The sequence below is a fragment of the Mucor velutinosus genome, assembly GCF_035048745.1.
Source record: "Mucor velutinosus strain NIH1002 chromosome Unknown tig00001542, whole genome shotgun sequence".
Taxonomy (NCBI): domain Eukaryota; kingdom Fungi; phylum Mucoromycota; class Mucoromycetes; order Mucorales; family Mucoraceae; genus Mucor; species Mucor velutinosus.
This window is the reverse complement of record NW_027041924.1, coordinates 1,339,890-1,366,467: the sequence shown is the minus strand read 5'-3', so window position 1 is coordinate 1,366,467 and position 26,578 is coordinate 1,339,890. Positions and strand designations below refer to the sequence as shown.

Sequence of the window (26,578 nt, the reverse complement as noted above, 5' to 3'; positions counted from 1 at the left end):
CGCTCCACTTTTGCTTGATTGGAAAATTCTGTTCAAAATCGACCCCATTGATCTATTCTGCAGAATTCGACTATGTGAAGTGTGGTGATTATCTCATGCTCCCTTAAGCTTTCTTGGACTACTTTTCGAGGCGCATACAATGGTACTAATTACCAGAGGTGTTTCTTAAACAACTATTGAGCCATGTTTGAAAATATGAAATAACGATTTGAGCCAAAATGTTGAAATTTTACATGTCAAGTTCTTATAAAATTGGTCTTAGGGGGTTGCATTGGATCAATAAAATCATTTTGATCTAATAGGTGCTATACAAAAAGTCTTCGTTTTTGGGGTCAAAAATGCGATTGTTTGGTTTTTGATGGCTTTCCATGAGGTACCCCTCATGCTTTTTGGGTTGATTTTTGATGATGTGTTTCCGGTCCCAAAAAAAAAGTCGAGCAACGGTATCAGTAAGTAGCTGCTAGTTGAAAGTAGTTGTTTAGTGTTATTTTGGCAATCGAAAACAGCTTTTAGCACGATAAATTGCTAGTCAAATACATACAAATTTCGCTGTATTTCATACAATTAAGAAGTAAAAAGTATTGCTATTGGTCACAGAGCCAGAATTAGCAATTTAGCGTGTGTTTCGGTCTATACTACATGCCGTCTGCCGCTCCCGGATAAATTCTGGCAAGCATTTCAAAAGGTATTTAAGACACGGAAGACCTTGCGTAGAGCGGTGGATTTTACCTTATTACACTTATATATATATATAGCCAACGCAATGCCTTCACCATCCGCTGTATCTCTCTCGTATTCTTGGCCTAATGGCAAATCTGTCGATAATACTCAAGTCGATTCCTGGGAATTGAAAGCCTCTCGTCGAGCACTCAAAAACCTAAAAACTCTGCTAGCTGGTCAGCCAATGCTTGATCTCATCAAGAATCAAATAGACGAGGCTGACGCTTACTATAAAGACATTATTGAAAAGTCGAATGGCGAGTTTAAGGAATCTCGTATCGATCTCAAAGCAAAGGGAATCACATTGACTCAATTCATGGCATGGTGGAAAGTGTGGATGGTAGAGTTACAACAGCCAGACATTAAGCAACAAGTTTTTATGGACACAATGGTACCAGCTCACCCAGAACATTATGCGCTTCCTGCAAACAAGGGTGGCATTGTCGAAACTATTGGCGAGCACATTGCGCGAGTTCATATTAGACCTTGCGCAAATCCCCCAGACTTTGTCAAGGCCTATGGTGATCCTTCGTATCAACATCTCCCAGCCATTGGCACTCTTGAAGACGGCAGTGTTCTGCTCTATATTTTACAAGAAATCAAAGATTCTGAAGAAGGCTGCGATTTCCGCTTGAGGCTCTTGTTCCCTGCCGCTGCCCCTCAAGTATTCTTTGACGAACATGCTGAACATCTTGCTATTGAGTTTAGAAGCTTCATCGATACCGCATTTAAATGGAACCAAAAGCACTCTGCTTCTAAGGATTGATTGACATGCTATGTTGTCTCATTTATATAAACTTAATAAATAACAAACTATGTGTTTTCGATATGGCTTTTATTAAATGCAACTGAATGTCTTTCACAATGAGGAGATTTTACATTTGAAAGCCTTACATCCCTTACGTCCGGAGGCCAGTCTCCGCATGATATAAATTTTTCAACAATCCCAGTGGCGTGCACTTTGTTTCTCTCAAATTAGATTCCTTTCATGTCAACAGCACCGTATTTCACTATTCTAAGCCCACCATTGCCACCGAATCCCGTTCTTTCTGATGTTCGAATCAATAAGAAAATAGACATTAATCATGACAAACAATTGAAAACGCTAAAGACCTATGTGGAACTGTTTCAAGATCGTAAATCATTCTGGATTGAAGTTGCTGTACTAGACCGTCTTCATTACAAAAACCTGAATCAACAAAGACCATTTCATCGGTTCAAGCGTTCCATGGAACTACGACGACTACTAAAGCGATTGAAATCTTTGCAGATTGACAAAGAGCTCGAGAGATTGTACAGTTCGTTCTGGGATGCCAAAAGGTAGCTACATCAGTTGTCGGCAAAGGATTACATGTATTGATAAAGATTCCTTTCTAGCTTGGATAAATGCACATTAAAATGGAATTATATCCCTAGCAAAGAGTCTACTCAATACACCCTACACCGACTCATTGGAGCTGCATTACTACTCGATAAGGTAAGTGGCATCCACATAAGGCGCTTGCTGATGAAAGGCATTAATCCCATCTCCTTCTAGATTAAAATTGCACTGATAGAAACTTACAGGGCAAACTCTACTTTGCTCAAGTTGGAGCATTTTGTATCACTTGCTATTGTCTACATGGGCATCTGCAGTCGACTGTACAAATTATGTCACGTTTGGGTGAATCAGATTGAAGAATGCTATCATATGCTGTATACTTGGTCCACTAGTTTTCCGAGTGGATTGAAGAACAAGGATCAGAAGCTGTTTACTGATCAACACAATCTACAGTGCGATGCAGATACACTTAAATCGGTTAGAACTCAATACGCTCAAAATGCATTGAAATCCAAATCATCGATACAACACAGAGTACATTTGGAGACCTATTTAGCGAATCAGTCTGTTGTTGATAAGGTAAAAAGCATACAGAGAGAGTGCGGCATCAGCAACGACAATGATTCAGAAGACATAGGTGAAGAGATGATGGATTTCGAAGATTTGGGAGGTAAATAGACTTTATGATGAGATGGCGTTCAATCTAACATGTGTTTGCGACAGAGGTGATTGAACGGTAAAATTACATTTTGCTTCTTTATTTTCTATTGATGTATAAATAAACTTAATTGCTTTCACGGCCAAAGTTAAAGTACTATCATTCAAAAAAAAAAAAAAAAAAAAAAAAAAAAAAAAAAAAAAGTATTATTAGTAAATGAAGCTTATCCATGGATAGAGAGTAAAATACCTTTTCACGGAACAAAAAGTGGCCTGGTCTCTTGGGATCTTCAGTACCCTTCTCCATGATTTCAGCCTTCTCAGCTTCAGACACAACAGATTGCTCAACAGAGGCTGATTCTTCTTTGTTCCAATCTCTCACCTTTTCCATCGTGATCAGGCGACGAGACCATTGGCCAAAGTTTTGCTCACTGTTGGATACTAAGGTCATGCAAGGATGTTGAGGCACATCGGCATTTGAGTATTCATCTACGACGGTGGGCAGCCAATACACCAATCTTCCTCCCAACACCAAATTCTCGGCGGCAAAGTTCAACAAATCAATGAGCACCTCAGACATTTCATAGGGCTTCGTGGGTGGATAGTAATCTTCGCGAGTATGCATTGGGATGCCATCATAGGTACGCATAGCAAGTTCTTTGCCATCATGTCTGCCTAATTTTTTGGCACCAGCACGCACACCGTATGGAGGATCAGTGACAATCGCATCTAGCCATTGTTGCGATCTCCAAGGATTGTGACAGATATCAAACACCAGAGCGTCCAGTACACGGCCCTGCAAGTTGTATTGTTCAATGTTGGATTTCACTCCTGATTTGCCTTTTCCACGAATCTGTCGTCCATCAATATCTGAACCCAATGTGAAGGAGCCAAAGTGAGCACAGGTAAACAAGAAACTACCTGTTCCCACAAATGGATCATACACAATCTTGCCAGGGGCAGCTAATGCTTGATTTGCCATCACTAGTGATAATTCTGCGTCCATAGAAGTTGTGCCCAAATATTTTCTCTTCTTCAAGTTGTACAAGTTGACCAAATCACGGCTGCCAGTGGCGATCAATCTACCCATATAGATGTGAATAGGTGCAGGTCTTTCTGTTCCATTTTCAAATCCATAATCAGCCAAAACGTGGAATTGCACCTCAGGATTCTTCATGTCAATGACACCTTGGAAGCCAAGGTAGGAGAAAGAGTTGATGATGGCAAGCTGCTCCTTGTATGTGATGGTGGATCCGAATGCTGACACGACAAATTTGAAAGAGCATGTCATGTAGTCGTTCCATCTATCGCTTGTCTTTTTCACTTGCTCGTGCACCTGCTCGTATGTCTCTCCATCTCCCCAGAGTTCGTAGATGTTTCTGATTCGATTCTATTAGTATGGTCATCATGTAAATGTCAGTGGCGCTATTTACTTGATCAAGATGGCTCTTTTGATGAGTTTCTGTGCCTCTTCTGTGGAATCAAGCTCGACTTTGAAAAAGGGGTTCTGTTGGCAAGATCAGTAAGATGTCTCTCGAGCACTTTTAGTTTCTTACATCAAGCTTGTACTCATCCTTGTTGTATTTCACATTGACTTTCTCCAATTTTGCAAGCGACAAAAATTCAGGAAGTCTAAACTCGTCATGAGACTACAATCGGGTCAGCATTTTGACACTATCAACTGTTCTCAACCAAGTTACCTGAGCAAACTGAATCAAAAAGGTTGGCATAATGTAAATATGGTTTTATCAACGGATTGAAAAATTGTTTTACTCTAATTGACAGTTGAGTTTGCTCCTCAAGCGGATAATCAAAGCTTTTTCTTTTCAACAAGCCACCGTCAGTTGGTTTTGTGTGATAATTACGAAACCTGCAAGTGAAAAACAGGGTTTCACCAAACATGTCTAACAGGAACGAGATGCCGAAAGTCAATTCTCATGGGAACACAGACTTTTGTTGTCATGGAACTGCCATTCATCCACGCAGATGCTTCCTTTTTATCGCTAATGCTTGTATTCAAATCAAGATTCATGCAATAGAGCACTCTATTGATATCCTCACTCTATGCATGATACTCCTCTTTTTTCTAAACCTTTACATCACGTGTGTGAATGATACCTTCGGGAATACTCCTTTTCCTTCCAATGAAAGACAACATGAATTGATCAGGCCTCTTTTTTCGAGAAGTGGAATTAAAAAAACCACCGAGTTTCTTTTTTTTTTTTTGCGTCTTTTCTCTTTCCCTTCTTTCTGTTCATATTACACAAAATCAAACAATTTCTAAACAATGGCGTCTTGGTGTAATTACTCTTGGAAAAAGAACAATCCATCAATGGCTGATTTACTCATCATCTCTCTATAGTATCTCAAATCACAAGTACTGTCACAAACATTGCTGGCCTCACCGAGGAGGGATCTGTAAAGACACCAGGTGATACAGCTAAAGATGGCCAATACTATAGCGAATTGGTAGAAAAGGATTACGAGTGGGCTTGTGCCTCTGGGTCGGCAACAGAGAACCAAATCTTTTACATGACAACCAAGACTGGTGGTTTTATCTTTGTTCAACTCATTTACTCTGCCATTGGGTAAGTTCAAATGCTGGTTCATGGCATAACAAGTACTAATTGCAACATACAGTCTCTGGAAACCCACTGTATCGTTCACTTGTCGTTTCTATGACCCCACTTCAAGCACAAACAAGTTTAAAAACTTTAATCAAGCATCTGAATTCACACTGTCCGAGGATCGCCGCTCTGTAAAGACAGAATTCTTCAACATTACACTGGATCCTACCTTGTCCAAGTTCAAGGTCTCCATCACTCATCCAGACTTGATTGCCGATTTGGATTATGCACGTATTGATAAGGGCTTCAAAGTAGGAGAAGGTAAAACTTATTTGGGCGGCAACGATCAATCATCTGCTGCTGGTATCGTATCACACAAGTTTTGGCCCCGTTGCTCTGGCAAAGGTACCATCATTATCGAAAAGCAATTCTATGAGGTGGATGCCCATGGCATGTTTATCCACGCTATCCAAGGTATGCAGCCTCAATTGATTGCTTCTAAATGGAATTTCGTGGATTTCCAGGCTCAGGATGCCGCACTTTCCATGATGCAATTCACTACAACAAAGCAATACGGTGGTGTTGAAGTCAACCAAGGCTCTATCGTTCTCCACGATAAACTGATTAGTGTTTGCGTTGAAAACAATGTTGAAATGATGGATCTCAAAAAGGACGATGAAACTGGGTATGATATTCCTCAACGTGTCAAGTTAACATGGAAGGGAAAGACTCTAAAGGAGAACGAGACGGATGAGGTCAAGGATGTCTCTGTTGTCATGATTGTCGATTTGAAAAACTTGATTGATAAAATTGATATTCTGTCTGAAATCCCCTGGTTCCTCAAAAAGCTCGTTCAAACATTTGTCGTAAAGCCCTTCATCTATCAATGGATTGACGATGCTACTGCTGAGATTATTGTTGGGGACGAGAAATTCGAATGCCCTGGCAGATGCTATCAAGAACTCGTCTTTGTCTCAGCCTTTTAGCATGTCTTTTAATGGAAAACAATACTAATTAGAATTCTTACACTTCATACCAACTAATAAAAAATTGACAATACATAACAATTCGATCCTTGTGGATTTTTCAAGCGCTTTTGGGCAATAATCTTTTTTTTCTCTGCTGCCGTTCATGCAAACAGATCAGTCAAGATTACACATAGTGTAACCTTAATGCTTTGGTTCTAGAAAGCTGGACATCAATAACGCATGGGTTAGGAAATATCACAACAATGCATGTATTGTAGATGCTTTCAACAGCTTACAATGATAAAAAACCAATAATGATATTCTTTTTAATCCGCTAGTTATCAGCCTTGCTGTAACAGGATTGACAACAATGAGCACCTGCCATTTTTGTAGAACGCTGAGCAATCTCACCAAGAGAGGACCTCAGCAATCCTTGGCTTTAAGTGCCAACGAGCAGGGGGCCAGTGATGCAAAGAAAATCAAGTTACTATTTGATACCTAAGCAATGCTTAAAACGTATATCTGGAATAGAAAATGTAAACCTCGGCCTCATCACAGCTTGGTGAATTGCTCAGGCATACATTCTTGCATATCTTGAAATATTGCGCGTGTATAGATATCATAGCAACATCCCTACACACTTTTGAAGCCTCAAATAGGAAACAAGTTGATCCTACAAGTATTTCGATAGACTGGCGCTATTAGATGCAAGGCTTCAAAAGAAAATACCATGTCTAAATATGTTATTATGTAACTCGCCATCTACTTTTTATTGGCTTCAAAAACATCTATTATTATTGCATTTATTATGATTAAAAGAACATTAAGTTTGCCAGCTTGCCCCGCCAGTTAAATTTTATTCCAATTCAGACTAATAGTCTTCCTTAGATTGGACAAATTTTAAAAATTTTCGACTTGAATAATCTGTTTTGCCATGTTCGATTAATTAAAATCTAATGATCATCCTCTACTTCTTTAAGTTTTCTTGGAGTGCTTTTCAAGGCGCATGTAATGGTACCAAGTAAAATAAATGTTTTGAATAAACTTATTGAGCAATTTCTGAAATATGAAATGAGGTTGTTGGCCAAAACGTCGATATTTTGAATATGGAGGTTTCACTAGAAAAGTTTCAAATGTTCCTTTGGATTGGGAGAAGCAATTTGAATTAATATATGTCATAGCAAAAGTCTTATTTTGAAGGTCAAAAACGCGATCGTTTAGTTTTCGATGAAAACCATGAAGGGCACCTCATGATGTGGAGTTGATTTTCGGTGATCCCAAAAAGGTTGCTGAAAAGTGTCAATAAGCAACCGCTAGGCGAGAACAACTGTTTGGTGCTACTCTGGCGGTCTGAAACGGCTTCTAAGGCGAGAAATGATGGCTTAAATGTACCCAATTTTAACTGTATTAGACACACTTTTGACTAGAAAAGGGGAATATCAGTATACTGCTTGCCCGTATATGAAATATCTCAGTTGTATACGAATATGGAACATCATATGAGCCAGATCCACAGATAATATGAGGGGTTCTCATGAATAAGTGGAGGGTTGAAATGAAAGTAGCAGTATTTTGATAAGATGAGTAAGGGCAATTGCTAGCTCGAGTGGCTGCTGCGTAGCGTAGGCAGACTCGTAGTTTTTAAAGTAGATCTAGACAAATGCACACAAAAAATGAATACATATGAGATGAAAAATGACGTTTTCTTTTTTTTACAAAATGTTTTGATATATATTAACTAAAGGGCTACACACAAAGTCTGTGTGTACCTGCTAATATTTGAGGAAATGACTTTGTTTCGACCATATACACTATTTTCAGAAATTATTGGGACATTTTTAAAAAAAATTGGTACTAATTCTGAATAAATATTGGGTCAATTTATAATTAAATTTGGGACAAATCTTGAACTATTTTGGAACACTTGCCTAATTAATATTGGGACACTTTTCGAAATTATAATGAGACAAAACTAAATGGGATTTGAGATGAAATCATAGTCGCTTTCTTCGTTATTCATAACATGTCAGATATCAGAATTTACTACGAAGACGGAATAAATGCTCCAGTCGATGGGCATGGAAACGAAGCTGTTGAGATGGATGTAGACAACGAAGCCTTCCCTCTCGGTAACATTACCAACTACAATACTTATGTTGATAGGAAGCCACCTGAAAGAGAATTGACCGTACTAAAAGAGAAAAAGATTAAAAATAAGAAAAATGTGCCCAAGACTGAATATAACAGCTACACAGACAAAGACAAGGCAAGATTCTTTATCCTTATCTACGACCATGGCATGAATCCTAATCAAGCTTGGAAAGCGCACGGCCATATATCAAGAACAACCGCTTACAGATGGTACGCAGAGGATCAAAAAAAGGTTAACAAAGAAATTGAGGACGATGAAGAGCCAGTTAAGAGAGCAGGTCGACCAAAGATTTTGAACGAAGACCATACGAAGCACCTAAAACTAGAATTTGAAGATAATCCATCAGTAACAATCGAACAAGCTCATGAGAGTCTTGTTAGGGCTTTCTCGGGTTTGACTATCAGCCAAACGACTATTTACAACTACATGACCAATGATCTTGCCTTGACTTTCAAGAAAGCTCATTTCCATTCCAAAGAAAGAAACTCGCCTGAAAACATTCAAAACCGGTACGACTGGGTAGTCAAATGGAGCCAAACCGACATGGATTACATGTCCAACTGTGTTTTCATTGATGAGTCAGCTTTCCATATTAACTTGAAGCGAACAATGGCTTGGTCAGAGAAAGGAACTCGAGCTGAAGTGCCTGTACCTCAAACAAGAGCGAAAACTACCACTATTATTGGCGCAACTAGCGTATGGGGAGTGTTGAATGTTCAAGTGAGGTTGCCTGGAACATCCAACAAGAAAAGAAAGTTAGCTGGCACTTCTTCTGGAAAAGCAACAACAACTGTGGGTACTGTAACTGGCCACTACTTTAACTTTATTGCGAAAACGATTGATATCATGGACCAGCATGAGCAATTCAAAGATTTTTATCTTGTTATGGACAATGCACCCATCCATACAGCCAAGGATATTGAGAGGTATATCATTCAGCGAGGTTACAGATGTGTTTACCTCCCACCATACTCCCCTGAGCTTAATCCTATTGAGCAATTCTGGCATGTGGTCAAGAGTAAACTCAAGAGGGAGAGGCTCTTAAAAACTGAAACACTTTCGACCAGGATTACCGATGCATGCAATGATGTATTGTACAGTGATCTTGAAGGTTCTGCTCGCTACTCTGTTAAGAAATTCGATGTTTGTTTGGCGAAAGAGCCATTGTAATAAATGAATTTTACTTTCCTGAAAATGTCTCAATGTTTTTTTTATATGTGTCCCAATATTAATTAGGCAAGTGTTCCAAAATAGTTCAAGATTTGTCCCAAATTTAATTATAAATTGACCCAATATTTATTCAGAATTAGTACCAATTTTTTTTAAAAATGTCCCAATAATTTCTGAAAATAGTGTAATGTCAAAAAGTCAAAACAACATTACATATCTACATGCACTGCATTTGCAAGAATGACAAAAAGTATAGCAGCAGTCCGTTTCGATCAGACGACCTCAGGGTTATGAGCCCTGCGCGCTTCCTGCTGCGCCATGCTGCTAGTTGATGTTTAGTTATTATTGAAAATAAATCTAACTAGTTGTTCTACGAATTTTTCTTATAGATTGTCACCTAAAATACTAGTAATAATCCATTGAATGTAACTTTTGTAGAATGTAACAAGAACTTAGGAATTAGGTTGAAAGACGATGTTTATTGAATACAATGTAGCTTATGCACTCGATACGAATTAGTCACCGAAATGATCACTGTTTGTTTTTATTTTTAAGAAAGTCGAATAACCCAATAGATGTGTAATGAAATAGCCACCCAAACGCAACTTGATTGAAAACCGAAATTCACCAAATAGCACTCATTCAAATTCATGCTATTTGGATCTATTAGTAAAAGCGCTCAAATGTACATCAACAACCATTTAAACATACTAAAGTAACGATACACGCTTATATCGCACATCGTGTGAATGAATCACTCCTGATCACAGTGTATTCAATCACACCCATGATGGTCGTAATAAGAGATGTTATCTTTATCCAAATAAAATCAAATCAATAACAAGCATATTCAAATATGACAACTATGTCCTGCTGCCATAGTTACACAATATCCCAGATAAAGGGTTCCAGACTTCAATAACAAACATCACACTTTAAACCATCAAGGTTACATTAAATCATGCTATGACGACAGCTCACCCAAGCCCGTCAAGGTTACTCAAATCGACCCTTATGGCCAGTGCTCTTGCATTGATTACCACTTTAAATCAAACATCAACAACATTTGTCAGATATCGCAATAGAAGAACCTATTGCTCTCTATCATCACTAATCCTACAAGCTAGATGCAAATGTATAAATACTCTTCTTTTTTTTACTCAATTCCAGGATCTTCAGTTCATTTGATACACAAATAAAACACAGTTAATTTCTATTTGTTAAGCACAAAGAATAAAAGGATTATTATTTGTAGCTTATAAAAAATGTTCGATATTATAAAAACAAGAAAAGACTTATTTGAATAAGATCAGACACAAAAAACTAGAGATTTATTGATGAAGACAAGAGTGATTCTATTTATACTAAGTTTTGAATGCCAAAGTAGCAATTTATCTTGTACAGCGCTTATCACATCTGGTGGACCTCAGCATTTAGATAGCTGAGATGTACTTCAATTATCATAGCTTGTCCATGTTGTTGCACAACACAGACATTGTGGAATTTGAGGCTTGATAGACTAAAATTCACGGAAAAAAAAGAATAAAAAAAACAGTAATGTCAACTTGATAAAGGTATTGTGGAATTTGAGGCTTTACAGACTAAAATTCACGGAAAAAAAAGAATAAAAAAACAGTAATGTCAACTTGATAAAGGTATGTTTTATTATCAAACTGACAGGTGTAAAGTAAACTGAAGTCTCTCTACTGGCCAGGTAGATGATCCTTCTTATATACTATAACAATGGATAAAAGTTCTATTAATTAGATTGACAAATAAGTCAACTCAGATCAACTAATGTCTAATCATGCTAAAAGACAACTCCAGCAAGCTAATCATGATTTAGCTCTGTCTGGATGAATAATTAGACTCTCATCCGAAGTACCCTGATCTATCCTTTCCATAAGGATAATTAATATCGATCTAGTAGCATGTATCCGATAGGTACAGTCTTCTTAGTCTATATTAATAGTACATATCTGAGTGTATATCGCTAAGCATACATCTTTAGCATGTATCTGGATATATGGCATGTCTATAGCATATCGTATGCATGTCTATAGCATGTCTCATATATAGTACAAGTCTGTAGTACATAACGTATCTGTAGCTAGTATCACGGATATAAGCATGTGTCTTATAGCGTGGATCATGAAGTACACATCTGAAGCAACAAGCTCATATTGCATTAATCTTGGTGCCTATCCAGATATGGTAAACATCCGTAGTCAATGTCGGAATACAAGTATAAGTCTATAGCGCTATCCATGTCCGTGGTGCCATCTATAGCCTATATCTTATATAGTATGAATCTTATAGTACTAGCGTATCTGAAGTCCATATCTTCTTATAGTATAAATCGATATCGTACATCTAATCCAGTGTACATACAGTTTATATCTAAATCTGGTAACTGGATGAACTGTCGGAATGCAGATCATAGTGGATGTACTCCACAGACATATTTACCCATCAAGAATACATTAATCTTTATAGACAGTTGTAACCCTTCTGGCACAACAATAATCATGCTATTAGTTGACTATTTGATGTGCCCTGCTGTGTCTATAGAATATAGTCTGATGTATGCTTTGTAGTGAATGTAGAAACCGATGAGATGTTGATGTGCTGTATGAGAGATATGATATGATGGATCATAGTGTGGAATGTGTCAGTAGATGTCATAAACTTCTGTTCAGTCCATTTAGATACGTGATTTCGTTGTTTGTCCCCACCCATCGTGCTGAAACTGACTTTTTAGTGTGTCCAGTAATAGCCATTTCTCCTTAAATATGAGTGTTTAACATTGTGCATAGACTTTAAATCTTGTTTCACGGCTGGATATGACATCTCCGTTGTGAACAACCATCGAAAGTATCTTGTTAAGCTGATAAACATGTCGTTTAATCTGAGCAAGTTGTTAGATTCAAACCTGCATAATAGCATTAACGCGCAAGTTTTAAATTTACTGTAACCAATCGCACATTTCAAAAAGAGAGATTTGAGACTTAAAATTAGAATAATAGTATCTATCACTTAGATACCAAGTTCCGTACAATGCAGAACATCTGGGTCATCAAACAAAACTGTAATATAGTGACTTCTTTAGCAACAAAATCTCGTACGCCTTATTTTTAGGCCAGATTCTGTCCAAACCTAGCCATTTTGAAGCACGAATAACTCATGCTACAGAGCGTTGTAGACGCTTGGAACAGGACTAAATCAATCTCCTTTAATACGCTTTACTTATTGATGCTTTATCTCAATTTTTTTTGGGTCGCTGCAAATTCATGAAAATCATCGTTTCTCCATGACTATTAGCAAGGCAAAACTCTTGAAAATCAAATGATCGCGTTCTTTACCCCAAAAATGAAGACTTGTCCTATGATACATACTAAATCAAATTGATTGTAAAGATGGAATGCAACATTGGAAACTCTTTCTATGAGACTTTCATATGCTAGATTTTGACATATTTACAGAAAACCTGTCTTTATATTTTTGGAAATTGCTCATTATTTTTGCTCTGAAAGCTGAAAGTAATCAGCACCATTCGATGCAGCTTTTTTAGTCCTCTAGAGATGTATTATAAAGTTGGGTGTGACAACGATAGTTTTCATAGTCGAATTTAGCAAAAACGTTCGAAGGATGTGAAATCAAGTCAAGTTTGAACACGAAAATACCCACTGCACAACTTCAAATTAAATTACCGCAATTAGGGCTGCTACGGTACAATACTGAGACTAAATCTACAGGCGGTGACGTCGGATAGGGTGCACTCTCATTATTCCATAAACCCGGTTTTTTTTCCCTTTTTGCAAAACGCGTTATGCATCAAACCATGGTCGTTTTGGAAACTGTTTGTTTGATAATAACACTCTAGCTTCCGATAACTCTGTCTTATACCGTTGGAAGAACTTGGTACTGCTTTTTTGACGTGGAATATGTTAGGTACCATTCGATAACGAGCACTGAAAGGCGTAGAATTAACACTACTAATTGAATTTGTTTATTAGGTTTTGATAATTCTTTTTGTCTGTTTGACGTGGATGCTACTGCCATCACTTCTCTGCTATCTCTGCTGTCTGCTTCTTTGGTTTATCATGTCTGGTGGTTGCTTCTTTGGTCTTTGTTTGGTCTCTGGTATCGTTCATTCCTTGGTTTTCTATGGTGCTGGTGTTGCTGCCGCTAACCTGGTCTTTCCTGGTCTGCTATATTTGGTGCATGCTTGTCACTACGGCCCAACTGATGTTCTCACAGAACATCGATGCGCTCTTTTGGGAACATCGATGTTCTCGTGAGCACCTCGATGTTCCCATATCAGAACATTTGGCTTTACACTGTGAAGATAGTTATCAGATATGCGCTTTTAAATGGTATGGTCAGACTTTTTGAGTTCTTTTGTTTATTTTTCGTACCGAACGCCAATTCGTAGCATCATTATCTACGAAGTTAGAAGCCTCCAAACTTGCTCAATTTGAAACAAATCAGGAGAAAAAATCACGTGACCCAAGTTTCTGGTTACTTTGAGTCGCTATGTCAAAGTGGTAATATTCCTGACTAACAAACTGAAGGTCGCCAGTTCGAATCCGAGCAAACTCGTTTTTTCTTCGTTGGACGTTAACCTTGCTGGGTTAATTATGCTTTTCTCAAAATGCTTTGATGGTCAGTGATGCGGATCCTTTTCTTTTATTATTTTTTTTTATAATTATTTTGCGCATGCCTTCATGGACAACAAAGCTGTAAGAGGTATACAAGTATGATTAATGAATGTAGCTATGTATTGTATTGACAAATGTATTATCTTTTATTTCGTAGCCTCAAGTGGGTAGTTTTACGCGAAAGCAAAAAAAAAAATCTGTATGTTGCGATTTCAATCCTCGTTAAAGGTTGCGAATATCGCCAGCATCGATCGACATATCTTGTTCAAACGCATGGTAGTTTGCAATGACGCTAAAGTGCAAGTCGTTATCCAAAGATTTCACCAATCCCACTTGCATCTCAACATCGTCAATAGAAATGACAGCATACTTGGGATCAATCACTCTCGGCACCCTTCTTGCAATTTGTTGTTCGACAGGCTCATTCATACGAACAAAAGGGACAGACCTGTCGTGAGAAGCAACACCATGATTTTTCATGGTTTCAACGAAAGCCAAAAAGTAGGTCGACCCATCATAGACATGTTGGAAAAAGAATATCACTCGCGAAACAAACCAACAGGAAACAGGGTGATTAAGTCGATTGAGGTGAGTTGACCTAAACATGACCAGATGGTTGCTTCTACGAAACTCATGCATCTTCTCTCTGTATATTTCTGATCCTATGACAGTAGAACCGATTAGAGCACGATGGGCAACCTTGATCGTCATTGACAATGGACTGTTCAGCCTTTGAAGAGAGAATATCCTGCAATAGTATTTCGACAAAGCACGCTTGAATCTTGCAATTGGAACACCATGGAGTTCAGCACGATCAGTACCATCGAAGCCAAAATGATGATCCAAATTTGTCTCTTCTTGATCAGGTTCCCACAACTGTGAGCTTGTTAGAGATTCTGGATGATTGAGGTATGTGATGGATGCATATGGCTGCGGTCGAATGCCTTGGAGGAACTCATTTGAGTCGAAGATCCTTTTCAGCTGGTTTCTGATTGCAACAATTTCAATCAAGTTGGAAGATTGCTTGCCTGTCCTTGACTTGCCAGTTATCAAATCACCAAACTTTCCAATGCTTCTGTAAAATGGATGATGTTGTTATGTAAGTAACTGGATGTGTGTGATAAACATAGCATGTATAGATGACTAACCGTTCTTGACTTCGTGAGGAGTAGGCTACAATTGGCCCCATTTCTCTTATCATCCACACTACATGTGTAAGCTGATGCATTACGGGACGGAAGACCGAAAGTGACAAGCACATGGCATCTCTCTGAGCTTTGCAGTAGTCAATGAAGAAGTCAATGCATTCATCAATCTCTGCCAACCTAGACTCAGTGAACTCCCATTGCAATGCAAGACAGACGCCTCTAACCAGCTTCATGATTGCTTTCCTAGCCTGTGGACTGGCTAATTCTGGGACAAAGAGAGTAGGTATGATGGTCTATTTCAAATCAGAATAATCAGATCCTAATTCACGCCTTACATGTGTACGTTTGCAGATTACAGTGGAACTGATCTTACCAGCAAATTATCAAGATAGTCAACACTGCGGGTGCCTCGTAGCTTCTCCACCAGATTCAAAAAGCTTCCATCAAATGCAACTGGTATATATGATCTTGTGTCCTCAATTGCTTTGCCAATCTCGAACAGCCGTTGCTTTGGAATGAAAAATGGATAATTTTCTCGCTCCAATTCACCATCTGGATATGTGTAGAAGAACTTTGTGTTGTTCGGAGACAGGTCGACAGTGAGCATCTCGAAGAGTTCTGAACCAACACCTCGTGCTAATGTATGCATTTCTTCGAATCCAAAGCATTGGGGTGCAATGCATGACGATAGCTGATTGAAAAGGCTAACACCGTTGAATCCAAGGTTGGACTCAGCCCTCTCGTAATCTTCATTCGTACGCATGCTTCCAGCATTTGGAAAGTACATCCCATGGCTGCGATTATCAGGGTGCATACCACGCGAAAGACACCAACGACAGCCATACTCAGATGCATGATGAGCACACTTGCTCCAGTCAAACACGGCTAGAATAAAGCAGGTAGGTAAATCAATTTCATGTTAGCCATTGTGGATGCTGATTAGTTGCTTTATCAATCAGGATAATTACCTGGAGTATCACCACCACAAATTAGAGGATGAACCTTCAAACGAATTGGCCCAGCATCATTTGTTTCGACTACCATTCCATACGTAGAAAGCCACTGGAGCTCTGCCAAGATGATGGAAATGAACGAGTCAAATGATTTGGGCTTCTTTTTTCCTGGAAAGATACAAAGCTCGTGCGTGTACTCCTCCTTGTAACGCTTGTGTGGATCGTAATTGAACACCATCAGATGAATAATTGTGAATAGCCGATCACCTCTCTTTTCAACTACAAAGCCATCATTCATGATCGCAACTGCGATATCCAGGTCATTTGTGAAATGCGTATTCTTGATGGACTTGTACGTGGCGCCGTCAAATACGTCAGCAATGATAACATCGGATGGATTTTCTTCAAGGTCTCTGTTGTCGTAGGCATGTCGGTACCGAAGCTCCTCTCTCGTTATTGGATTCGCAACTAATCGTGATACGATGTCTCCAATTGACATGACTTTCATTGTTGACAGGGCTCGACGATCTCCCCGTGCATCGTATCTTTCATGGGAACAAATATCACAAATTGTCTCCTCGTCATCTACTTCCAATGCGTACAGCTTACAGCCATTGATACACACATCATATTCATGGGATGTCAACGATGATTGGCGCTGAAGCATGCTTTGCACACGAGGGCCATGCATAATCTCCGGATTGCTTTCTATCAGTTCATGGGAGGGGGAGGATCGGAAGCTGGTGAGTTATTGTATAAATGACATGTCATTGCAATGCGAATTACCTCGACTAATTTTTTCTGTATCTCTCAAAACAGTGTTCATCAACCTGACCAACTTTCTGTATGCATCCCGTGGTATAGCAAAATCATTGACGATATCATACAGCTCAATCGAAACCAGTTCTGTGGTTGTATATGTATTTTGGTTGATGTCTTCGAGGGATCTGCAATCGTAGAAGCAAGCCTGATCTTCTGCATCTGGGTCGACTACTCCAACTGTCTTGTATTTGACATTTAGCAAATCAAATTCAAGCCCTGGTTCTTCTGGATTGTCTCCTGTTATCGCATGTGTGGAATCCGCTATTGTGAGTATATACATCTACTTTAGCGCTGCAATTCCTTACCATTATTATCGACAATAGGCAGCAGATCAGCAGCACCCGGCGTCTGTTCAAAGCCTGCGTAGTCGTAATCAGCATCGTCAGCAGCAGGAATCATTTCTTCAATATCACTCATGGCATCATCATCATGCAGCTGGTTTGCATGATCTGAATTGGCTGTGACTAGCGCACTGGGGGGAGATTGTGGCTGTATCAGCGTTGTTTCCATTGGAGGTTGCTCTTCCATTTCAACATCTTGATCTTCATTCAAAATGGGAGCACGACAGTTTCGGCGATGGTTGCGTAGAGCACGGGCACTGTCAAAGCTGGTATAGCAATTTGTACAGAAGGATGGCTCTGTTTCTCGTGATATACGGATTGAGAATGACATGTTTGGAGAAACCAAGAAAAATAGGCAAGTAAAAACAAATTTCAAGTGGCAGCTTTATATACTAATTCAAGTTTTATTTGCGCTCGCCAACAAATGCGTTTATCATCGTTTACAAGCAAGTGATACGTAGTCTTGCATATAACGTTTGGTAACTCAAAGTCCAAGATCAAGTAAGGAACGTGTTTCCTATGATGTGATATGTCGCCTCAGGCTACTTCTACGTCATTTCACTTTCAACATCATGTCAAATCGAGTGGTATTCACTGTGCACATATGCTTATACTATGGGCGTACAATGAGGTCAGCATTACTTGCATGAAGCCTGTGAACCGAATGACGTTCAACAACGTGGTGGTGTGTGCGCAACGAGATATACGGTATAACACAACTCTAAACATATCTTTTCTTTGCTTACTAAATTTTTATTATCAGCGCGAACCATGAACAACAACAACAACAACAACAACAACAACAACAACGCTGCCAGCATTGACTTCACCGCAAGACTCTTGCAAGAAATGATGGCAATGAGATCCGAAATCAGCCAACAAGGCGTACAACTGAACGTCTTGAATGATGGATTTCGACAGCAATTCATGTCGCCATTGGAAGACGCAGGCAGCGATTTGGCAACAAGAAGCATCCTGGATCCCACTTACAGAAGCCAGGTACTATCAAACAGCAACAGAAGAGGTCCTCGGGTAATTGAAGCAAACCCTACCGGCAGGGCCAGAGCTTCTCCTGTGGAGAGATACAACGCAATGCTCCAGCATCTACACAAACTATGCAATGGGGCATCTGTACCCGATTTGACACCAGGGCAGCTCAAATCGCGCAGGGAGAAGCTCCACCGCACAGCAAAGAGGGTCTTGGAGGCTATACTGGTGATGCATCCAAATATCTCGCATTGGAATGCCCTGGACCATGTGCAGGATGAACAGGTATATTACAGCCTGGCACTGGAGGAGCAGGCCCTGCAACGGGACAATCTCATGATTTGTCTCTGCAAGAAGCAGTGGTGTGCCAGGTTGTTGCTCTCCCAGGCCTTCAAAGCAAATAGAGCAAGCAGAAACCGAGCTGCTGCTGCTGATGCTGCTGCTGATGCTGCTGCTGATGCTGCTGCCAATGTTGCCAATGCTGCCAATGCTGCTGCCAATGTGTCTTTGCAAGAAAACGAGGCAAGAAGCCATCTTCTGGTAAGTAGCTCCTATTATTTGTTTTGGCCATGGCTAACATCTAAGTATTGGAAACATTTCAAATGCTTTTAGGAGACTGAATCAGCAATTGTTGGAGACAGTGATATTGCCCAGCTTGCTCAAACTGCCGGTGTTGGTAATGCTGAGGATGATGACAACCTTAGTACTACTAGCAATATGTAATGGTGTGTGCGTTTGTGAGATCTTGTATATTTCATCCAAAATAAAATTACTTTGCTTTTGTACATTTGATGCTGCCTTGCTCTATTGGGATTTGAGATGATGGATTAGCTGCGATGCCACATTTAAAATCACATTTGATAGGTCACTTCAGCTTAAAAAGTTACTTGATTTGGTTACATCAGTCTGATACTGTGCATGATTAGAGCGTGTTTCTATATTTTTAGATCGAAACTTTGTATATTTAGGTCATCCCTTGAGAAAAAAGTGCTTTTGTTTCTCTTTTTTCTTCATTTTTCATCTATTTTCACTTTAATTCTATCAGCATAAGAGACATGTACTCTGTAGCAGCAAGAAGAAGAGGCAGCATTTACCGTCCATGGCTTTAAAGGTGGAGGCTAGGTTTCAATGCCATTGAAGAAGGAATACCATTTCAAATGTGCGCCGTGGGAAGCTTCATATCCCTGCCATAGTATCCAGGATGGAATCTTCATTTACACCCTTTCGAGACAACAAATTTATGGTATGTCCAATGCTTCTTGCCATATAAAAGCTAACAAATATCTTGTAGAAATGTAAAGGCGACTTTGCCAGGTCAATTTCGATGTCGCAAGTATGCCATTTGGTTAACCGTTTCCCTCCATCTTGCTGGTTCCATTTATCTGCTTTCTTGCTTATCACTGTTCAAGTAGTAAGTCATCTTTTGCTGCATCACCAGGAAGAATCAGTCGTTACTCACCTGATAAGTTGACTAGTGCCAGCGTCGAGTGGGTCTGGCGGGTTTGGCTTGATAACTGAGCACATCTCTTGCATACTTTATGGATCCCCTTTTGCATCCAGTGAACAATGGCAGATGCTTCATAGTTGAATGATGCGGTCTATACATCTGATTCTTCTGACAGCATAAGACGCATTAACATTCGTTCGATGTTTTCTTTTCAAGAATGTCTGCTCCCAATGAGTCGCTGCCTGGTGGTGTGCTGTACTTTCTATCTGTCTTGTGAAAGAGGTATTGTAGTCATTACGCCTTTGCTGGAACGCTTTACTAACTTGATTCAGTTCACATCTTTGCTGATAGGTACATGCACATCTTTGATATTATGCTGGCTTTTGTACAATTCGTTGCTCTACATGGAACACTGTTGATGGCTTCAACCTTTTCATTCTATGCTCTCTCTGGATCTCGCCTGGAAACATCACTTTTATATTGCCCTAAAAACTGATAATATTGGGAAACACGAAACAGTTCATACTGATCCAGGCTATTATTCTCAATTATCTTTGACTCTACTATAGCCTACAGCATGACCATTACCACTACAAGGCTTTACTATTGCACGTTTTTGGCACGTAGCCTTCGTTTACCCATTAAAATTAACCAATAATAAATGTATAAATATTTAAACCACAATTTCTGAGCCAATGAAAGCTGCCAATATTTAAACCACGAATTATGGTCCAATAAAAGCTACCAATATTTAAGCTGATTCAGACCTTCAATGATCCCATTTCAGCTCATCGATAGGTTCATGCGCGATCATGAATGTTCTCATTTGAGAACATGGATTTGCTCATTTAAGAACATCGATATTTTGATTTGAGAACATCGATGCGCTCATAAACAGCTACATTTGCTCTTATTTAAGAACATGGATGTGCTCATATGGGAACATCTCGGATGTTCTTATGAGAACATCGGCCGACTTATAATAGATCTTTAGGAACGCCGATGTTCCCATATGAGAGCATTTTCCACTTTTTGGGAACATCGATGCTCTCGAATGAGAACATAAAATAGATTCTTATATGAGCACCTCGATGTTCTCATGAGAACATCAGTTGGGCCGTAGTGTGTTCTCTGGTCTGTCTCAGGTGATTGTCTATACTCTTCTGGTCTATCTGTGGCTGTGGTAAGTGGTAAGTATCTTCTTTCTTCTGGTCGCAAGGATATAAAACTTCTTTGAACGCTTATATCGTTGCTTCCTTTCTCGTGATAATGCATTCATGATGTTTGCCTTGTTGCGCTTTTTTCTTCTTTTTTTTTTGTTGGTGGTGTTTCCTCTGTGGCTTCACATGAAACAACATTAGTCATTATGTTGTATCGCAAACTTATAATACCACTATTGCTTTTGCAATTGTGCGTATTTGTGTCATGTTGCTTTACATCCGACTATTACTGCCATGCACGATGCTCATGTATGCATTTTTGTTGCAACAACAACGAGCTCTTTTGAGCATCTTTGATGCTGTATTCATGATATACTTTTCTTTAACCCACTTTGTGTGGGTGTCCTTTTTTTGCCTACATACTACTATACTCCTCCTATAGTGATATGTTCTTTTCTTTTTTCTTTTATTATTATTATGTTTCTTTTGAAGCATACCTTTTTTTACGTTGTGTGGATGTGCCTATCCCTGAAGCTCAACAAGACTTTATCCGAGGCTACGAGGTAGATAGGCTGCCTTCACTTGGTTATCGCTACTTACTTTAGTGATGATTGAGAGTCTCAACGACTGAATCTAAAGCTAGGTGGTGTAAGTAAGGCATGCTCTAGCACCTGGGGGAAATTTGATGATAGCTACCGCTATATTGCTATATAGCGGAACTTAAAATTTTGCCTCGCATCAAAACAGGGGGAAACCCTCGCAATTTTTTTTAAGGTCAGCGGAGTTTTTATGCAATCTGATTGGCTGAGAGGTTGAGACAACATAGGGTTACAACTAGTTGATTTCCTGTTGATGATCTGTCAATAAATTTGATTTTGTGTTTGTAATAAAAGGGTAGCCAAATGAATACAATTTAAAGCCTTCCTTATATGAAGCTATGATAAGGTGCAAGCGTTTGTTCTAGCATCGATTAATCACTTTCATATAAGCGATATCTTTTGAATTTATTATATGATAATAAAAAAAAAAACTTGTATAATAGTAGCCATAGTAGGTACTACACAGCAGTATAATAGGAACAGGATCCTCCCATCATTATCAAATGCCCCGCCAAACATGCGTTGTTTATCACTATTGTTTTCCAACAAGCTTCAGTTTCGTGCGTTACTATCTTTTACCTCATATAGATTCTGGATGAACGATAATATTTTCGGTTTTTTTTTTAGAGACTTGGGCCACCCAAATTTGAGTTTTGAACTACTGGTGGTGCTATAGCTCTGAAAGTAACATGTTACTCTAGTCAAATGTTGGTAAAAAATAATCATATTATATTAAATGTTCAGTCCCTAGACACTTTTACAGCCTTGATATTAATATGAAAGCTGAGTTTCCAGGCATCAATCAGGCCTGGTGGCTCATAAATGATTAATGATTTTACAATCAATCAACAAAAAACTACTGTTATTTCTACTTTCTTTCCTCTTCTGCTCAATGCTTTCAACGTTTTCTTTGAACGACGGCCCGAAGCGTCAGAGATTTAGCCAATGGCTGCGGTTGAGACAACAAAACGAACGTACTCGACCATCGAGAAAACCACGTCGTCGTAATAGAAACCTAAGTAACATATTCTTTGAAATACTAAAGAACGCGGAATTAAGAGGAGGGGGGTTTTTTTTTCCAAAGTTGATATTATTGATAACACCCGGTTTAATGAAACTGACCATCTTTGTTTATTATGTTATTCCAAGACTGAATGAAAATTAAAACTAGAGTAAATTTCGAAGGTAGTAATAGTTATTTGACAGTACTGCAGCAATAAGACCTTGATCGTGGATGAAAGACAATAGTAGAAGTCTAGAGGCAGTTAGCGAATACTCGCCACTGCGTAGGATTCTATGGACCTCCTGTCAGGAATGAACAACGATGGTGATCTAAGATAAGATGTTCTTCATGATAGTTTTGATGCAAAAACATTTGTCTGAATGGAGACAGGCTTTCAGGAACGATTTGTCATAGACTATCGCCCCACAGAAACCAAGGCATAGGTTAGCCATCTGATGGCACCACTCATGTCTCTTTGCTATGCCCAACTAAAGTGATCACACTACATTACGCATCTTTGCTCATGCTCAATCCTCATGGTGTATTATATGCTGTATAATACATTGCATATCCTATTCTAGATCATTACATGCCAAATGAAAATCGCAAAAAATAAACCAAGTTGTATGAACTGTTGAAGATCAATTGCTGTTACCTTGTCTAATCAAAGTATACTATACGACTTTCTTTGGTCATTATCCCTTACATGCGTTAAATTTGCATGAAATAGTATACAAAAAAGGTTAGTAGTTCAAGTTTATCAACCAGTGCACTAAATGAAATGTTGCTGATTATCACAAACCGTCTTGTCTTTATAGTCGCAGAATCACATCCGCCTTCCAATTGAGTCAACGAAAGACTACCATTCAGACTTGCATGTGATGACCGAGTTAATATCGTGGACATCGTTTATACTACCTATTTCAGACTTTGGAATGCAGTCAACTCGTCTTCAAATTTGTATGTGGCACAACTGAGAATGAAGGCTCATTCCACAAGACCAAGGTGTGTTTGTAGCTATGATACCACCATCATTAAGAGGATCCTCTTTCTTCACACACTCGCCGACATACACAAATACCCTTATCTTTCTCTCTTTTTATATAGATATACATTTCTGAAAAGAAAGCTATGAGTGCAGAAAGAGAACCTCTCCTACAGGATGAGCATGAAGGCCTTGGTGGTGGCAGTGATCACCAAGAAAGCCTCCGTCCTTCCTCCCGTCGAAATAACGGTATTCACAACGGAAAATTCACTCTTTTGGAAAAGGTCTTGTTCGCCTTGGCCATCACATTTTTCATCTCTCTATGTGTTGTAGCAGGGCTCTATACAAGACGTGTCTATGAAGAGAAGCCTAAAAACCCTCCACCCACTGTACCTGCACCTCCTGGAAGTAACAATACAGCAGTAAGATGAATTGTTTGTTTTTCTATGACTATCATGCTGATGAGGATTTCTGCTAGCCTATTTGCATTACACCTGATTGTGTCTTGACAGCAGCTCAAATCTTAAAGGATGTCGACTTGACAGCTGACCCTTGCAACGATTTTTATCAATACACCTGTAGCAATTGGGAAAAGAATCACGAGATTCCTGAGGGCAAGTCATCCATCAATTCGTTTGTATCTCTCGTCAATCAAAACAAGGACGCTCTCCGCATCATCTTTTCTGGTTCCTTTGATGACTTTTATGATCGCACGCACTCACCCGCTTCACAGTTGCCTGATCCCGAGAAAGTGATTGACAAGCAAAACTTTGAGAAAGTAAAGTCGCTGTATGACTCTTGCATGAATGAGGCTCTGATCGACGACCGTGGTGCTGAACCTATCTACCCACTGTTGAAAGAAATCCGCGACATGTACCCTGCTTCGTCCAAGGGCTCTTCTGAAACTCGTCGCTTGACTCAAACACTATCCTTCTTGGCAAAGAGAGACATTGGTGCGTTATTCGAGATCATTGTCGATGCTGATCCCAAAGATCCCAGTGTGAACTCCTTGCAATTGTACCAGTCTGGCTTGACTTTACCCAACAAAGTCTACTACACTCAAGATGAATCTGTCAAGGCTCTTTACGAAACCATCGCTGATACGCTGACCATCATCTACGAAAGCAAATCCAGCCTTGCCACCGAACTGTTCGCTGGATACGATGCCAACGCCACTGCTCGCTTGATTGTGGATTTCGAAAAGAGACTGGCATCCATCAGTCAGTTGCCTGAAGAGTTCCAAGATCCCGAGGCTACTTACAACCCCATGTCTCTCTCAGAGTTGGCTAAAATTGCCCCTAATGTTGATTGGGGACTCTACGTTAGCCATCTTTTACCCCCTAATGCTCCTCATCCTGGCAAGCTTGTTGTAACTTCACCTGCCTTTATCGGCAATGTTTCTACGCAACTACTTCAAGAAGAGACTACTCGCACTTTGCAAGCCTATTTCACTTGGAAGGTCATCTTTGCCTATGCTGATGCTCTTGGCGAGGAAATCCGCGCCCCTATTCACCGCTTAACATCCAAATTGATTGGCACTAACCCCAAATCCATCAAACCTCGCTGGGATACTTGTTTGGATGAAGTCAATGGCGCTATTGGTTTCTTGGCTGGACGTTACTATGTGATTGACAAGTTTGGCGGTGAGGCAAAGGAACGTGCTGATGACTTTATTAATAGCATCAAGGAAGTGTTCTTGAAGCGATTGCCTGAATTAGAATGGCTCGATGGTGCTACACGTGAAAAAGCTGTGGAGAAGGTTGAAAAGTTGATTCGTAAGGTTGGATATCCTGACAGCTCTCCCGATATCATGTCGCCTGTGTCTTTGTCCAACTTTTACAGTGAACTGAATTTGGCAAGCGATGACTATTTTGGTAACTATGTCAATGCTCGCAAGTTTGCCGTCTTGGACGGATGGCGTCAAGTCGGCAAGACACCTGACAGATCCAAATGGTTGATGAACCCTCAAGAGGTCAATGCGTACTACAACCCATCGTTCAATGAGGTAAGCTCAATTGTGCTGATGTGTACAACTAACTAACCGTCTATTCAGATCGTCTTCCCCGCTGGTATTCTTCAAAACCCCTTCTTTGGAAGCAACTACCCAGACTATCTGAACTATGGTGGCATTGGTGTTGTTGTTGGGCATGAGTTGACTGTATGTTTTGTGGATATGTTCAATGGATCAGGGATACTAACTGGGTGTGGTAGCACGGCTTTGATAGTATGGGCAGACACTTTGATGCCGAGGGCCGTCTTGTCCAATGGTGGACAAACGAAACAGCTGCTCAATTTGATGCAAAGGCGGATTGTTTTGTCAAGCAATACAGCAATTTCACCATGATCGATGAGAAAGGAGAAGCCATTCATGTCAATGGCAAATTCACACTGGGAGAGAATTTGGCTGACAATGGTGGGTTGGGAGAATCCTACATTGCCTGGAAGCAAAGATATGACAGCGATAAGGAGAACAAGCGTTACAACAATGTCAGATTACCTGGTTTAGATGGCTTGTCTCCTGAGCAATTGTTCTTTGTCAACTTTGGTCGTATTTGGTGCAATAAGGTGACACCTGCTCAAGCCAAGAAGGGCGTAAGTGTATTCTGAATGTGTATAAAAGTAGATAACCCATGATTTAATCATTGCCATGTACAGGTTCTTACGGATGAGCATTCGCCTGCCAAGTGGCGTGTCAACGGCGCAGTTCAGAACTCCAAATACTTTGCAGAGGTTTTCCAATGTCCATCAGGAAGTCCAATGAACCCTGTTGCCAAATGTGAATTATGGTAAAACTACCAACCTGAAGAATAAAATCTGAATTATTCCATCATGATATTTTGCAACAGCAGCAGGGAGATTTCAGTTGACTGTTGACAACCTCGTCCCTCCTTATACCATGACTTTCTCCTAATTGATC

The 26,578-nt window shown here is 39.7% G+C and overlaps 8 protein-coding genes and 1 non-coding gene across 9 annotated transcripts; 6 read left to right on the top strand and 3 right to left on the bottom strand.

The window, feature by feature from the left end:
• Positions 1-763: 763 nt before the first annotated feature.
• ATP1_2 (Alpha subunit of the F1 sector of mitochondrial F1F0 ATP synthase) lies at positions 764-1,486 on the top strand (the record flags this gene model as incomplete). The annotated part of the gene is made up of 1 exon (XM_064824426.1): positions 764-1,486. One exon carries the CDS (start codon positions 764-766, stop codon positions 1,484-1,486), a length of 723 nt encoding a protein of 240 aa, XP_064677362.1.
• Positions 1,487-1,708: 222 nt separating this feature from the next.
• On the top strand, positions 1,709-2,781 carry ATC70_005128 (uncharacterized protein; the record flags this gene model as incomplete). The annotated part of the gene is made up of 4 exons (XM_064824425.1): positions 1,709-2,040; positions 2,098-2,197; positions 2,258-2,711; positions 2,765-2,781. 4 exons carry the CDS (start codon positions 1,709-1,711, stop codon positions 2,779-2,781), a joined length of 903 nt encoding a protein of 300 aa, XP_064677361.1.
• Positions 2,782-2,825: 44 nt separating this feature from the next.
• On the bottom strand, positions 2,826-4,428 carry ATC70_005127 (uncharacterized protein; the record flags this gene model as incomplete). Its single annotated transcript, XM_064824424.1, has 5 exons — positions 2,826-2,855; positions 2,949-4,077; positions 4,132-4,205; positions 4,255-4,347; positions 4,399-4,428. 5 exons carry the CDS (start codon positions 4,426-4,428, stop codon positions 2,826-2,828), a joined length of 1,356 nt encoding a protein of 451 aa, XP_064677360.1.
• A 557-nt stretch (positions 4,429-4,985) lies between these two features.
• ATC70_005126 (uncharacterized protein) lies at positions 4,986-6,251 on the top strand (the record flags this gene model as incomplete). The annotated part of the gene is made up of 3 exons (XM_064824423.1): positions 4,986-4,998; positions 5,061-5,286; positions 5,339-6,251. 3 exons carry the CDS (start codon positions 4,986-4,988, stop codon positions 6,249-6,251), a joined length of 1,152 nt encoding a protein of 383 aa, XP_064677359.1.
• Positions 6,252-8,256: 2,005 nt separating this feature from the next.
• On the top strand, positions 8,257-9,555 carry ATC70_005125 (uncharacterized protein; the record flags this gene model as incomplete). Its single annotated transcript, XM_064824422.1, has 1 exon — positions 8,257-9,555. One exon carries the CDS (start codon positions 8,257-8,259, stop codon positions 9,553-9,555), a length of 1,299 nt encoding a protein of 432 aa, XP_064677358.1.
• Positions 9,556-9,808: 253 nt separating this feature from the next.
• On the bottom strand, positions 9,809-9,881 carry ATC70_005124. The gene has a single exon. It is a non-coding gene; the product is annotated as a tRNA-Met (tRNA).
• A 4,557-nt stretch (positions 9,882-14,438) lies between these two features.
• On the bottom strand, positions 14,439-17,811 carry ATC70_005123 (uncharacterized protein; the record flags this gene model as incomplete). Its single annotated transcript, XM_064824421.1, has 6 exons — positions 14,439-15,291; positions 15,365-15,657; positions 15,738-16,249; positions 16,333-17,025; positions 17,104-17,376; positions 17,445-17,811. The coding sequence occupies 6 exons, from the start codon at positions 17,809-17,811 to the stop codon at positions 14,439-14,441; spliced, it is 2,991 nt and encodes a 996-aa protein (XP_064677357.1).
• Positions 17,812-18,251: 440 nt separating this feature from the next.
• Positions 18,252-19,190, top strand: ATC70_005122 (uncharacterized protein; the record flags this gene model as incomplete). Its single annotated transcript, XM_064824420.1, has 2 exons — positions 18,252-19,007; positions 19,080-19,190. The coding sequence occupies 2 exons, from the start codon at positions 18,252-18,254 to the stop codon at positions 19,188-19,190; spliced, it is 867 nt and encodes a 288-aa protein (XP_064677356.1).
• A 4,617-nt stretch (positions 19,191-23,807) lies between these two features.
• On the top strand, positions 23,808-26,451 carry ATC70_005121 (uncharacterized protein; the record flags this gene model as incomplete). Its single annotated transcript, XM_064824419.1, has 5 exons — positions 23,808-24,083; positions 24,140-25,666; positions 25,715-25,819; positions 25,873-26,253; positions 26,317-26,451. 5 exons carry the CDS (start codon positions 23,808-23,810, stop codon positions 26,449-26,451), a joined length of 2,424 nt encoding a protein of 807 aa, XP_064677355.1.
• Between the last annotated feature and the right edge of the window lie 127 nt (positions 26,452-26,578).